The sequence below is a fragment of the Antennarius striatus genome, chromosome 5 (genome assembly GCF_040054535.1).
Source record: "Antennarius striatus isolate MH-2024 chromosome 5, ASM4005453v1, whole genome shotgun sequence".
Taxonomy (NCBI): Eukaryota; Metazoa; Chordata; class Actinopteri; order Lophiiformes; family Antennariidae; genus Antennarius; species Antennarius striatus.
The window spans coordinates 17,402,130-17,415,614 of record NC_090780.1 but is presented as its reverse complement, the minus strand read 5'-3'; the positions used below and the strand labels follow the sequence as shown (position 1 = coordinate 17,415,614).

The 13,485-nt window shown below is 41.3% G+C and overlaps 2 protein-coding genes across 7 annotated transcripts; one reads left to right on the top strand and one right to left on the bottom strand.

Moving 5' to 3' along the window:
• Positions 1-1,769: 1,769 nt before the first annotated feature.
• On the bottom strand, positions 1,770-9,190 carry si:dkey-28n18.9 (sorting nexin-5). Of its 3 annotated transcripts, none has more exons than XM_068315399.1 (16): positions 9,050-9,190; positions 7,848-8,354; positions 7,566-7,746; positions 7,317-7,427; positions 7,103-7,210; positions 6,254-6,314; positions 5,512-5,636; positions 4,578-4,661; positions 4,427-4,501; positions 4,257-4,287; positions 4,046-4,133; positions 3,867-3,906; positions 3,695-3,781; positions 2,569-2,658; positions 2,373-2,438; positions 1,770-2,285 (listed from the first exon to the last, which is right to left on the bottom strand). In XM_068315399.1, exons 3-16 carry the CDS (start codon positions 7,569-7,571, stop codon positions 2,148-2,150), a joined length of 1,110 nt encoding a protein of 369 aa, XP_068171500.1. In that variant the 5' UTR covers positions 7,572-7,746; positions 7,848-8,354; positions 9,050-9,190; the 3' UTR covers positions 1,770-2,147. The 3 variants fall into 3 exon arrangements, with proteins under 3 accessions (XP_068171500.1, XP_068171502.1, XP_068171501.1); XM_068315401.1 differs by lacking the exon at positions 9,050-9,190 and adding an exon at positions 8,587-8,673; XM_068315400.1 differs by lacking the exon at positions 9,050-9,190 and adding an exon at positions 8,576-8,663.
• An 81-nt stretch (positions 9,191-9,271) lies between these two features.
• zc3h10 (zinc finger CCCH-type containing 10) lies at positions 9,272-13,319 on the top strand. Of its 4 annotated transcripts, none has more exons than XM_068315397.1 (3): positions 9,272-9,405; positions 10,376-11,658; positions 12,352-13,319. In XM_068315397.1, exons 2-3 carry the CDS (start codon positions 10,510-10,512, stop codon positions 12,862-12,864), a joined length of 1,662 nt encoding a protein of 553 aa, XP_068171498.1. In that variant the 5' UTR covers positions 9,272-9,405; positions 10,376-10,509; the 3' UTR covers positions 12,865-13,319. The 4 variants fall into 4 exon arrangements, with proteins under 4 accessions (XP_068171498.1, XP_068171497.1, XP_068171496.1 ...); XM_068315396.1 differs by lacking the exon at positions 9,272-9,405 and adding an exon at positions 9,825-9,921; XM_068315395.1 differs by lacking the exon at positions 9,272-9,405 and adding an exon at positions 9,829-9,917.
• The last annotated feature ends 166 nt before the right edge of the window (positions 13,320-13,485 follow it).

Genomic DNA, 13,485 nt, shown 5'->3' with positions numbered 1-13,485 from the left:
ACTTACACATATGGTGTAAGCATTACCATCATATGCCTGTCTGTTATGTGGGTCATGCTCTCAGCAGGAGAGATGTGCAAATGCTTGCGTGTGTGTGTGTGTGTGTGTGTGTGTGTGTGTGTGTGTGTGTGTGTGTGTGTGTGTGTGTGTGTGTGTGTGTGTGTGTGTGTGTGTGTGTGTGTGTGTGTGTGTGTGTGTGTGTGTGTGTGTGTGTCCATGTACAGTGCCCCTGTGCCGGTAAGCTGCAGCAGTCTTATACTGAAGCAACAAAAGTATGTCTTCCCTGTGGTGAAATTCATCTGCTGTGCTGCAGTGACAAACAGCAGGGGTGGAAACGTCATCTCTTTAAATCATAATACACAGAATGATTTTGCAATAAATAGAAACCTGAAAAAAATACATGGTTTTCCGTTTTTACTGCTAACTGTAAGTACAGCATAACACACTTTCACTCTCCCACATGTCTTACTGGCTGTGTGTGTGTGTGTTTTCCCCCCAAAGGTAATAGAAGCACTCAGAAGAGAAGAAGTAAAAACACTTAAATATAAAATCTGTACATAAACTTCTTATGTTTAACGTTTACTCTGCCACATTAAACTCAATAAATTCCAAAAATGAATCCAAGTGGTGAAATGATTTGATGTTATGGTGGATTAACGTTGGTAGGACTATAAAGGCAGTCTTTTGTTGCAACCGAGCCAACATAAAAAAGGGATGTTAAAGCTCACACTGGCATTTGTGTGACTAACAGGAGAATTTTGCTCTTGGGAGATCTGCACGGGTTACAACTGAAGAGTGTTAAAAATAGCTCAGCTGCTATAATGCATTGGGTATTTATTTATTTTATGGGATTAAAATAAAGCAAAGTCCTTCGATGATTGTCAACATCTGCATATGGCATTGCATTAGAATGCTGTTATTCTGACATTAGCATTCATCACAAAACACACATCAAAGTGTACATACTGTCTCCCAGAACAGTTAAGCGTGCATTCTGACAGGAACCTCCGGTGCGAAACATGGCCTGTTATGTGTATTGTTCTATTACCAGGATGACCTACGTATACCAAAAATTAAGATAATTAAACTCTTAAAAATATGTACATATGAATGCATATACATATATGTACTGTATACATATACAGTACATATACAGTACGTTGATGGGCACTCAGGAAGTATTTTATGAACATAGAGGATACAGATAAATGAATACCAGGATATACTATTCTAATAATCAGCATGCTTTTACTCTAACCAATATTGCACTAAATACACTCTTTAGGTGAATTAAAAATCTAACTTTGACATCCTCTGATATAATATCCTTCAAATTCCCCTTCATTGTCGAATCCACAAACCATCCCCTCCATCCTTTCCTTATGAGACCATCCATCTATCTCTGACTTATTCCTTCAAAAATGAACCTGTCCTCCTTTTTCACCCAGTGGAGGGATTACAGATCGGAAGGGATGAGATTCACAGCAGTGCGGAGATAAAAAATCTCCAGTCCACAGCAGTCGGGGAAGGGGAATCTGACATTATGTTAAAGTGAAAACAATTAGCTAAGCTCTATGCTAGACCTCGCAGTAGTTTCTTTACAATTAAAAGATAAATAGATAATCATAAAGCTGCGATAGCTTCAAATGACAAACAAAAGGCCAGCACTGAATGACCTTCCTGCCATGTCCTTCCAGCAACCGTCAAAGCAATTGATTAATGATCCAGGAGTAAGAAACACACACAAAGGCAAGCAGGTACTTTGGGAATCAATTCATCACACTTTATTTTTATGACCCCAGCTGATAAAGTGGCTGGAGGTCAGCACAATACGCTCTCAGCACAAATGTATGGGTGCGGTACAGGACATTTGCACAATGGTCTCACCAGATGACAGGACCACTACAAAGAAATTAAAAGCACTGTTTCTGCTGGGGTGGGAGTGTCACTGAGGAAAGACGGGGGAAGGAATAAAAGTGTGCGTGTGAACACAAATACTAGATGTACTGTTTGATTTTTGCATTTAATCTGGGTGTCAATAGATGACATAAAATTCCAGATTACAGCATCACAGAGTGAGGGACATTTCAGGGTTATCTCCTTCTATGTTCAGCTGCATTGAGGATGCTTCAATAAGCGTGGGGTTTCTACGCCATCCCTCTAAATGCCTGCAGGTGCTGGTCGAACTGCTCAGCAGTTTCTTTGGCTGTATGAAGTTGCTTTTCACACCACTGAACCAGAGCCTGCTGCAGCATCTTCACACGCTCCCTCTGGAACCGTACAATCTAGGAGATGCAGGTTCATAAATACAGGATTTGAATGTCAGCAAATGGCATCTGATATATTTAAAATAAGTGACGGGTTTGTTTTACCTCGTCTTTCGCCACACCACTGATGTGATTGAACTCTGTCTCTGCTGCTTTCTTCACCTCCTCCATCTGATGAAAATACAAGACTGTCCTGAACGCTATCGCGCTTGATCATTTCAGCAGATCGATACTGACACCTGCTGGTCACAGAAAAGCATGTAAATGAGGTCTAAATCGAACACATTGGATGTAGACTCACAGCAGCCTTCTTGAGAGGTTTGGCCTTTTCTGCATTCCGTGTGGCGTTCTCTAACTCCACTAGCTTACAGGTTCTTCTGAACAGCATCTCCTGCAAAGAACATGATCATCGTCACGCACACACTTGACATCTCACCACCTAATTTTGGATTTCTTTAGAACCGGCTGCAGGCCAAAACATGTAGTTTGTTTAAGTCCTTCAGGGCACACCGTGTGGGTGAAACATTTGATGTAAATTACTACAAAAATGATGTTCCAAACAAAATCCGTAACGTTCAAGTGAATGTCAGTTTGCAAATTCAAGAGAAACAAATGTGTTACCACTGATACTGACCAATCAGAATCAGTCTAGGTATTCAGGATGGTACTAGAGAAAGCACTCGCTTCCATTTAGGTTGTTTGCAATGTACTTGATGATATTGGAAAGGAGCCCTCAGGAAGGCGTGGTGCTAAATATTAACATTAGTAAAAGAGAAAATGTTTCTTATCATATTATCACAGACAGACAGAGAGGGGATGAACGGGCCGCTATCCTTCATAATGAAACAACGTACAGAAAGAGTTCACGCCGTCAGAAGTCTTCTAAAGGAAAACAGTGTACTCAGCCATTGACACTGCTTTTTTAATCGCATTGAAATGTTTTTGAACTTTTGTTATTATTCTTTGATTTAGAATTCTTCTGCAGCTGTCAATCTCTACTGCAGTTCTAGAAGATTAGTCCATGTTTTGGAAGAAAAATGCATCATTTGCAGCACAATCAAAAGGGAATTAGAAAGACTGATGGGCAAATTAGAAATATTTAAAAGCAGCAGCAAGACTTTTAGCATGATGAAAGAATATTAGTTGACTCTAGACAACAAATCCTTGTGTTCTGTGAATTATTATACATCTTGTTCCAAAAAATAAACAAAGTGCATCCATCATTCACCTCACCATAACTTCTCTAAATTGTTTGACAGGTTTTGCACAAATGGGGGTGAAGCATGCATATTTTCCAGTGGTGGCGTCAACAGAACGAACATTTTGTCCTCTGGTTTGTTTACTGCACCAGTGCTTATAAAAAGACATCCATGCATTCTAAGAAAGAGCATCATACATAACTAAGGCTAGAGAATTGGATGATGTACCTTTTCTGCATCCAGGCAGCGTGACCGCAGGTCCAGGCCGAGCCCAAGAGAGTTTGCATCTTTCTCAGCAACATTTGTCATATTTTTCTACTCACACACAAACACATTATTTGCAGTTTATTTGGCAAAGCTACAGTAAAAGTGTAAAGTTGTTAGAAATAAACAAACTTACTTTCATACAATCAAAGACTTCTGACAATTTCACACATGTCCTGTAAAAAAAAAAAAAAAAGGTTATTGGTTTGATTAAATTTGTTTTCATTCTGTTATCATTCTGATTCATTAAATCAAGTAGGCACTGTTCACATAGAGTATATTATATTGGCAGGGGACTTTTACTGATGATCTCACTTGGAGAAAGCCTGTTTTTCTGGATCCTCTCCGTGTTCCACACAGAGATGCAGAGCAGCTGAGAAGTGCCCACAAGCCACTGCTATTTCTGCAATCAAATAAAAACCGCGGACATTCTTTAAACAACAGACTTGGAGCAAGTGGAAACATATTAAAATGTAAATGAAGGTTTACACTTTACATAAATGTAAAGTGACTGCAGTGTTCTTACTTTGTTCAGTTAGCACCACATCCAGGAATCTCTGTGATAAAAAAAAATGAAAAAGTGGGAAGATAAAAACAAAAATCACACAGAACAAAACTGCTGCCCGTTGTGAGAAAGGGGAAAAGGAATGAGAGTAAATCCTCAACACTCCCTCAACAAATAGATTACTAGCTTACCTCAGCTGCTGTCCTTGTGTAGCCGCTTAGAGCCAAATTATGATCACGTTCAGTTTGAAAAAACTCATCAACATCCTGCAGATAAAGACAATAAGGCATTAAAGCCTAACCTACAGAGGCCGTGTTGTTTGCATAGGTCCCTGTGTTGCACCTTATGGCCTTCTTTCCTCATCTCCTCCACAGCTTGACTCAGGCGATTGAAAATGTTCTTCTTTACTCTCTGTCTGCCTGGAGGCTGGACACAAGGATACAAACATAGGAAGGTGTTTATTAATTTATTAATAAAGAAAGGTGTTTATTAATTTATTAATAAAGAAAGGTGTTTATTAATTTATTAATATTCCACACACAGGGTGGAACTTTCATACCAAATATATATTATCCACACTACACTCATTAGTAATCATACAAACAAGACCCCAGCAACAGCATACAGGTAAATAACACAGCTGCAGAAAGTTAAATAAAAGGTCAACAGCCGCCGGGACAGAAGAGCTTCCAGGGTCATTGCTGCTGATGCAGTAAATCCTTGGCAAAATAGTATAATGCCTCACATGACATGTGATTGTTTATGAAAATAAAGAGGACACACCAGGGTAGAGCTTTAAAAAAAAAGATCATAGAAAATAACTTAAACCTTTGCATGTTGAGATCTATTGTTTTTTTAAAAATTCTTCAGTCAAAAAATGTTGAGGAAACTCTTTAACCTGCCTGTTAAATGTGGGGTTTGGATATAATCTTAAGTTTTAAAAATATACAGTATATTAAAAAAAAGAAGTGGCAACAAGCACAACAAGATTATTACCCTCACAGTAAAACTAATCTTTATGTTAAATGTTTCTTTGTTCCTGCAACACGGACCTGGATACTCTACGTTTTCATTTCTCGTTTCTCATTCATTGCTGTATGTTTGACTATAGGCAGAAAAGTTTTGATGTGCTGAAGACATGTCGTCTTCTGAAACGGTGTGAGTGAAACTTTAACTGTTTATTACTGTTTCTCTCATAAACAGGCATCACTCTGTACCCTTATGTAACTGCAGATAATCATAAAAATTAAAGTAAAAAGTTCTTTTGTCCGCTTACATCTGTGCTGGTGAGAAAGATCTCCACTGCTCTGTTTGGGCTGAGGATGGTGTGAGAAGCAACTTGCTGGAGGAAAGTTTCCAGTGCTTTACAGTATAGCTGCCACTCCCCCAATCCAAGGAAACCTTCAGGAAAACAAACAGCAGCATTTATTATAGGAAATCTCACACTTAAAACTGCACAAGTCGAAACCTACATCAAAAACAACAGAAATTAGTCATTTCACCATTGAAGGACCTTCTTGAATAATCAAATGTGCCTTGTGTAACCCTGTTAGGGAGGACCACTATGTATATATAGAGACCTGAAAACATTTGTTTTTCATAATAGGACCCTTTTTTTTTTTTTAATCTCCTGATGCTGACAGGACCTGATACTGATTAAAGTTCTGTGTGTTCTGTGAACAGTAAAACACAACACAGGTTCATGGTAGAACCGTCAGGAGGGAAGCAGGTGTCATCCTAATAACATCTGAGGCACCAGATGCTTTAAAAAGTCCCGGCAGTATGTGAACGGGTCTATCTGACAGGTTCAAATTTCTTTCTGATGCCACAAGACAACAAAGAACTAAAATGCACCTGAGCCCTCCTCATTTAAAGACCAACAATCTCATGGGTTCATGGACGGGCACAAATACATTTGTTACTGGAAGGAGGGAGCAGACCATGAAAAAAAGGGCACCAAGCAGAAGATTGAATCCTAAATCTTTTTTTTTTTTATAGCGCTGTGCAGATGTACTCACCAAGCTGTTTCATGACCTTGGCAGATGCATTCATCTGAACCTTAGCTGGCAGAGGAGGAAACTTGAAGTAAAGAAGAGTAAAATTATGTTATGATCCTATTATTGTATTTTAAAGCCATATTCTACTGTCCTTTTTTTTTTTTACTTCCTAAAAACAAACCTTGCTTTTCTACAGCACATTGATTGAGAAGCCGTTCACATAAAGTTTTGACTTTTCTAACTGCTTGGTGCTGGATTTATAGTATGGATATATCAGCTATTCCACAGCATGTGCTTGTGTAATATATCGCCAACAACCGTTGTTCTAGGAAGTAGCATATAAAAATACTTCCTCATAAAGTATTTGTCTCAGGAAAATACCTCTTCTGAAATATCCACAGGCAGCTGGCTCTATGGCAACACTAATACCAGCTTCCTGGTTACAAAGGAAAAAAGGAAGCCTTATAAGAGTCATAAAGATCCCCATTACTTTGAATGGTGGATGATTTTCTGTCACTTATAGAAATGCCAATCAATCAAACTCCATCTTTGTGAATGTACTCAAATGCTGAGTGATTAATATTACGGTATGTTACTAATTTCCTGTGAATATGGCCGTTTTGTATGTAGATACAGACCTTGTTATAGCGATGCCAGAGTTGCATTTTTCAAATTGACTCCACCAGGAGAGTCACCCATAAGCAAAAAGATAAATCGGTACCAATCAACCTGTAAATCTGTGAGTCTGGAGGATAGTCCAAAAAGGTAAAGACTCAGCAATCAGCATATTCCAGCACTTATTTGGTTTGCCTGATTTTTTGTAAAGGTGTCAATAGTTTTAGTCATCTGCAGGTGGAATAAAACACTGACTATGACTCCTTGGATCCCGGGAACGTCCTCCTGAGAGAACAGATGCTGCTGCAGCCATTCAAAGTCAGAATGTGTCCGGTGCACATGGTACTCCCCAGTCCCAGACAGCTGGCAAAGGCAAGAGAGAAAACATGTCATCTAAAGTCTGTTTATCACGACTCAAGCAAATCAGCACCTATAATTACTAGCAAACAAGTGCATTATGTTATCTCACCTTTTGAGATACGATCAGGAAGGTGAGTGTATCCCCATCTCTCAGCACCTCTGTGACCTTAATGTTATGACCATGCACACTGAGGGAGGGTTTCACCTCTTTATCCTCTTCCTGGAGGGAGAAAGTCTGGCTATCAATAGTATCAACATAGTAGCTGTGAGTTACAAATACTATTGGATGTCTGACCGGAGTTTAAAGCCATCACATGCCACTTATGGAGTCATAAATTTTATTTTCGAGCAGACTTACCATCATTGTCGAGCTCCTGATTTAGTGTTTCCAGTGTGTCTTTTAGCTGCTTTGTTTAATGCTCAAATCTTCTTTCATGTCAACAGCAGTAAGTCAAAATCTTTTGTCTTCTGCTGGTCGTAGCGAGCTCATGCTCCAACTGCTGAGCAGGCACAGGATATCCTCTGGGTCAAAGTGCACACTGTGCGAGGTGGAGTAAAAACAGAGTCAGATCTAAAGTGCTGGTGCATGGAAAATGATAAGTTACTGGTGTGTTAGTCAGTAACCCAAGGTTACACCCACAAAGGAAGAGCAGCCTAACGTCCACTCACAGATCCAGATCCTGTAAACAAGCAGAGGAGTCACATGTTAGTCCATAAAAAAGGTTTCTTCAGGTTCTGTTCAGCTGACTTTCTACATAAAACCACGACACAACAGTTTAATATGCCGTCTTTATTATCTGTAGAAAAATAGGACTTTAAAACACAACGTTCACACAGGGTAAAGGTTAAAGATCATCATCAGACATCTAATAGTAGTAATCGTCAACATTTTCAAACACATTATCAAAATCATAGTTGAAGTAGGGATCTTGAAAGCTGTAATGTCCACTGTCATCCTCCTCATCCTGATGAAAGCTCCAGTGAAAGCAAGGCTCCACCACAAAGGGAATTTCCTCCAAATCATAGAAGAGGTCAGCAAAGTGTGGACCGTCCTCCTGTTGGACTGAGGCTTCATGCCTCAGGAAACCCTCGTGACCCAGGGTGTCATAGAGCCTCCTCTTCTCCTTGTTAGAGAGAACCTGGTAGGCTAAAAGACAAGGAAATGGGTTTATTATTTTAACTTCAGCTGAAGAACAGCAAATCGAAGTCAGGAGTATAAAATAAATAGTAAACAACTCCAAATGACAACTGCTTTATTAACGAGAGAAGGCAACCCTCAACCAACCCCACGTCACTAAAACCTGGAAAACCACTAAATTATTTTCAAACAATCCAAACCCAATCCTCTAACAGTCCTCACAGTCCTACATTTCTATCACCATGAAAGGGTCACGAATTGCATCATCACGCCCCAGATACAGCAGTGCTGTGACAGCACACACTCTTTCACCGACTGCCTCCCCCCCAATGTAGGTGTTACTATCCCCAATCCAGATTATGTGCCACAAAACATCAAATGACATCCATGCCTGGGTGTGTTTACTTCAACGTTTTCTATATTTTTATTTTTCATGATGTTGGCTTTTTTTTCCCCCAAAAAAAACCTGAATTCAAGAATGTTAAAGTGAAAAAGTGAGAGTTTACACAGAAAAAAGTACATCAACAATGAATCAACAACCCTTATTTGGCTCAAAAACCATGCCTTTGCAAAACCTGTCAATAACTTCTTGATTAATCTTTCAGACAAACAAATAAACACAGAGCAAAATAGAAACAATAAACCTCATGCATTATGTTCTAATTGATCAATTTCAGTTGACCTCTGTAAATAATTTTATTTACCTTCGACAATCTCCCTGAAAACCTTTTCGGCATTGCCGCTCTTGTTCTTATCAGGGTGGTAGTTTACAGCCAGTTGGCGGAAATTCCTCCTTATCTGGCGGTCAGTCGCCGTCGGCTCGGCGTTCAGACTGTCATAGTAATTCCCGCTCATCTCTAAGGCGGCGGTCCGGGGCTCCGATAAGAGGAGCTGCAGCAGCGCGCAGGTTTGAATGCAGCCGAACAGACCGAGCTCTGCCATGCTGGAGGCGCAGATAAGGCACTCAGACCCCAGTTATTTAACGTGGAAGCCACCTGAACTGCTTCCTGGCGATGTGGAGCTCATCGTTTTGAGGAACGCAACGCATTTTACGTCAAAAGTAAAGTCAAAACACTAAGAAATGTGTTTCTAAACTGTCAAGTTTATAATAATAATAATAATAATAATAATAATAATAATAATAATAATAATAATAATAATAATAATAATAATTATTATTATTATTATTATTATTATTATTATTATTATTATTATTATTATTATTATTATTAAGTCAGTCGATCTAAATGACAAGTGAAAATCCAGCACATTTAATGTAACCTGGTGTCAGATATTGCTTGACTTTGTTAAGCTTTATTAAACTGCCGCTGTGTTGAGTGGAAATATCAGACAAGCTCTTAAATAATTGCATTTAAAGAGCAACCACGCCGAGTGTAGTTCCTGATAATCGCCACTAGATGGCAGAAAAGCGCTACATGGAAACAAAGAGGAAGTCCGTTGTCTTCTTCGTTGGTAACGACAAGATGCATCAGAAATGTGGTAAACAACAGAGGCCTTGAGGACACGCTGAAAATATCACGCCTGGTCGCCGTTGTTAGCTGAGATAACTTTGTAGGTTCGTTTGAATCTTATCAAGGTGTTTTTGTCTGGAACTAAATCGTGTGTTGTTTGGATTCTGCTGTCAGTTTGCTGGTGGTTGGAGGTAAGACAATATTAGCATTAGCCAGCTAGCTGGACAGTGCTCGCTAGCTCAACAAATGCGCTTGACTAGAGGTAGTAATTCACTTTGTACATTCGTTTTGTGTAGTAGAATCATAGTACTTTATTTACAGGAGCTGATCGTTTCAACAAGGTCAGCCTCGCTTGGTATGAGCCGTATTCATTTAACTAATGTGCTGACCGATGTGAACACCAGCACTGATATTAATAATTATTCTCGGTGTGTTGTCACGTGTTTTCTGCCCTCGTTTTACCCCTTTAAACCATGTATTTCCTACCAGTATCATATGCTCGTACAATCTTACTTTTTAAAGCAATTGTCAAGTTGGTTTTGTGTTTTTATCCTGCAGATCTGTGAGCAGCAGATTCCACTACTCCATTCAGCTGTTCCTGACTCCACCTGAATATGTGAATGTTTGTTAAGGCACGTCAGCCCTCCTCACACACATGAGTGCCTCCTTCTCTTCGCGCTGGGCCGAGCGCCATGCCTGACCGGGACAATTCCTACCTGGCAGGTGGTGGTGGGAGTGCTGCTAGTCTTGGTGAGGAAGGAGGACCTGGGTCTGGTTTGGGAGGGGGCTCGGCAGAGGGCAGAGGAGGTCCAGGAGGAAGTGTCGGTGGCAACGTCTGTGGATCGGGGAGCATGGGGGGTGGAGGGGCACTTGGGAATGGTAATAGTTGTGGAAATGGAGGAAGCGGTGGACAAGGTGCAGGACTAGGATTGGACGGCGTCTGCAGGGACTTCATACGCAATGTCTGCAAGAGAGGGAAGCGCTGCCGCTTTAGACACCCATACTTTAATGAGGTGCCAGACTTGGGCGTGCAAAAGAATGAATTCATCTTCTGTCATGACCATCAAAATAAGGAGTGTATGCGCTCCAACTGCCGCTTCGTTCACGGCACTAAAGAAGATGAGGACTACTACAAGAAAACAGGAGAGCTACCCCTCAGACTGAGAGGAAAAGTTGCAGCACGAATGGGCCTGTCCCCCATGGATCTGCCCCATAGTCGTGGGGAGGTCCCCATCTGCAGAGACTTCCTGAAGGGAGAGTGCCAGAGAGGCAATAAGTGTAAATTTCGTCATGTTAAAAAAGACTATGAATATGATCCTTCCAGGGTGGGAGTGGGTGGTGTTGTGGGCCCAGGTTCTAGTGTGATGGTGACTGCTGGAGGAGTCACAGGTGGTGGAGGCGGCGGTAACTGCGGAGGAATTCAAGGACTTGTGGGAGGTGGAGGTGGAAATAATATGATGGGGATGGGTTGCCCCAGCCTTGGTGGGTGCAGAGACCCAACTATGTCAGGAGTTGGGGGAGTAGGTGGAGGCGGGATTAGCGGATGTCTTTCCATAAACTCTGCCGGCCAACGGCGTTTTGACAGGAGCTCATGCTCGGTATATGACCCTCTGCTTGAAAGTGGGCTGTTTGACGCCAGCTCCCTGGAGGCCTCCATGGACCATGCTGCTCTACAGTTGAAGAGACGACGGTTGGAGGGGCTGCGCTTGGCAGATGGGACTGGAGGTGGGCTTTATGAGCTGGGAGTCCAAGCCACATTACCGCCACGGCCTCTGGAGTACCGGTTCCTGGAGGAAGAAAACTCCCTGCTGAGGAAAAGAGTGGAAGAGCTGAAGAAGCAGGTTGGAATGAAGATGAAAAAACAGTTATTTGAATCTTTACATCAATGATAAAGAATTGGTTTATCCTTTTTAAAAGATTTATTTTAAATCAGTCGAATTTATTTATATATTTTGAAATAATCTGTCTACCAGGGGAAACAGATTACAATAGATTACAAGATTACAAACAACCACACTTGATAGTTTACTGGGGAGCAACCTGTGTGTTATTCAGTTCAGACTTCACAAGAAATACAGATGGTACCACAGTCAAGTGTATACACTGTGGTACTATTGTCAGATGAATTTATAGTCCTCCCACACTGAAAGTGAATGCTTTACATGAAGTTGTCATGTTACACAGTGGCACGTTTTAAATTCTGCCACACCACCTGAAAAACAGACATATTAAACACATTTTAAATCCAAAAGCACACGACTGACCAGCTCTGAGTCATCTGACTGTAACCCCAATCAATCTATTCAAGGACATTTAAAGAGGTCGAAGCGTTTTCTCACATCATAAAATGGTCACTCTGAACAGTTTGCTTGTTCATTCCACACATATTTGTGGAATTTGTAACAGCAAGAGGCCGCTACAAACGTTAAATTCTTGCTAAAGTAGATAATTTGTGTTTTATAAAGTATTCTCAAACTGTGTTTTCATAAATGATCAAATTCTTCACATACTTTTCTCATTCTTTTGGTTTTCAGGTTTCAAATCTCATTGCCACAAATGAAGTTCTTCTGGAACAGAACGCCCAGTTTCGAAGCCAAGCCAAGGTGATGACGCTCTCCTCCACCCCGACTCCCACCGAGCAGAGTCTGGCGCCCCCTGTGGGTGCAGTGAGTTCCTACAATCACGGTATCGCCCAGACTCACACGACCCTGAGCAGCGCTGGACTGCAGCCTCGCCCTGTCACCCAGCAAGACTTGGTCGCTCCTACCGGCGCCCCAGCTGCACCCCCAACTAATGCTGCCCCACCCACAGCTCCTCCACCCCACCTGAACCCTGAGATCACCCCTCTTTCAGCTGCCCTCGCGCAGACCATTGCCCAGGGGATGGCGCCACCTGTTTCTATGGCACCTGTGTCTGTATCTGTGACACCAGTGGCAGTGTCCATGACGCAGCCTCTGCCTGGTATCACCATGAGTCACGCCACCACCCCAATGGTGACGTACCCCATCGCGAGTCAAAGCATGAGGATCACCACTCTGCCTCACTAAATAAAGAAGTGCAGGACTTTGCAATTGCAATTCAGACTGGAGCGTCGTGAGAATCTGAACATGTATGTCTGTTGGGTTATGCTAGCGTAATAATGACTGATCATCAACTTCCTGTACCTCCATCAGTGAGGACTCACTGTAATGATGAGCTTCTCCACAGGAGGACAGAATAAAGACTCAATGAAGCTTCCCTCACTGTCTCCTGTGACCACACGTCAAACACAATCCTCCTGGCATACGTATTTACTTATCAAATGTTTTCAAATTATAGGAACCCAAAAAAAAATACAGGCAGCATATAATTATACCCACAGCAAATGAACTGTTAATGCGGGACTGATGTGCTGTTATTGTGGGGAAATGAAGACTGGAGGAAGTTTGTAGTTTTATTTTTGTGGATTGCTCAGGTGTGAACTGATCTTGGTACTCGGTACCTTTTCAAATAAATATGTAAATATTAAGTGGGGTGTTCTTGTCACTTTCTTTACATCTCTCTTCTCCTGCATTCATATTTCACCCAGAAGCAGAACCAGATATGCCACATGGTAAATGCTTATGTTGTTTGGGTGGAGTTGCTTTCTGTAAACATGACTAGAACTCACCTCCATCAGTATCACATCC

Excerpts from the sequence above, each read along its gene's own strand:
- si:dkey-28n18.9 (XM_068315399.1), bottom strand. Across the intron at positions 7,211-7,316 it reads TCCTGATCGTATCTCAAAAG|CTGTCTGGGACTGGGGAGTA; the intron begins GTGAGATAACAT and ends TGCCTTTGCCAG. Across the intron at positions 3,782-3,866 it reads AAGTCTTTGATTGTATGAAA|AAAAATATGACAAATGTTGC; the intron begins GTAAGTTTGTTT and ends GTGTGTGAGTAG.
- zc3h10 (XM_068315397.1), top strand. The coding sequence starts at position 10,510 with ATGCCTGACCGGGACAATTCCTACCTGGCAGGTGGTGGTGGGAGTGCT. Across the intron at positions 11,659-12,351 it reads TGGAAGAGCTGAAGAAGCAG|GTTTCAAATCTCATTGCCAC; the intron begins GTTGGAATGAAG and ends TTTGGTTTTCAG.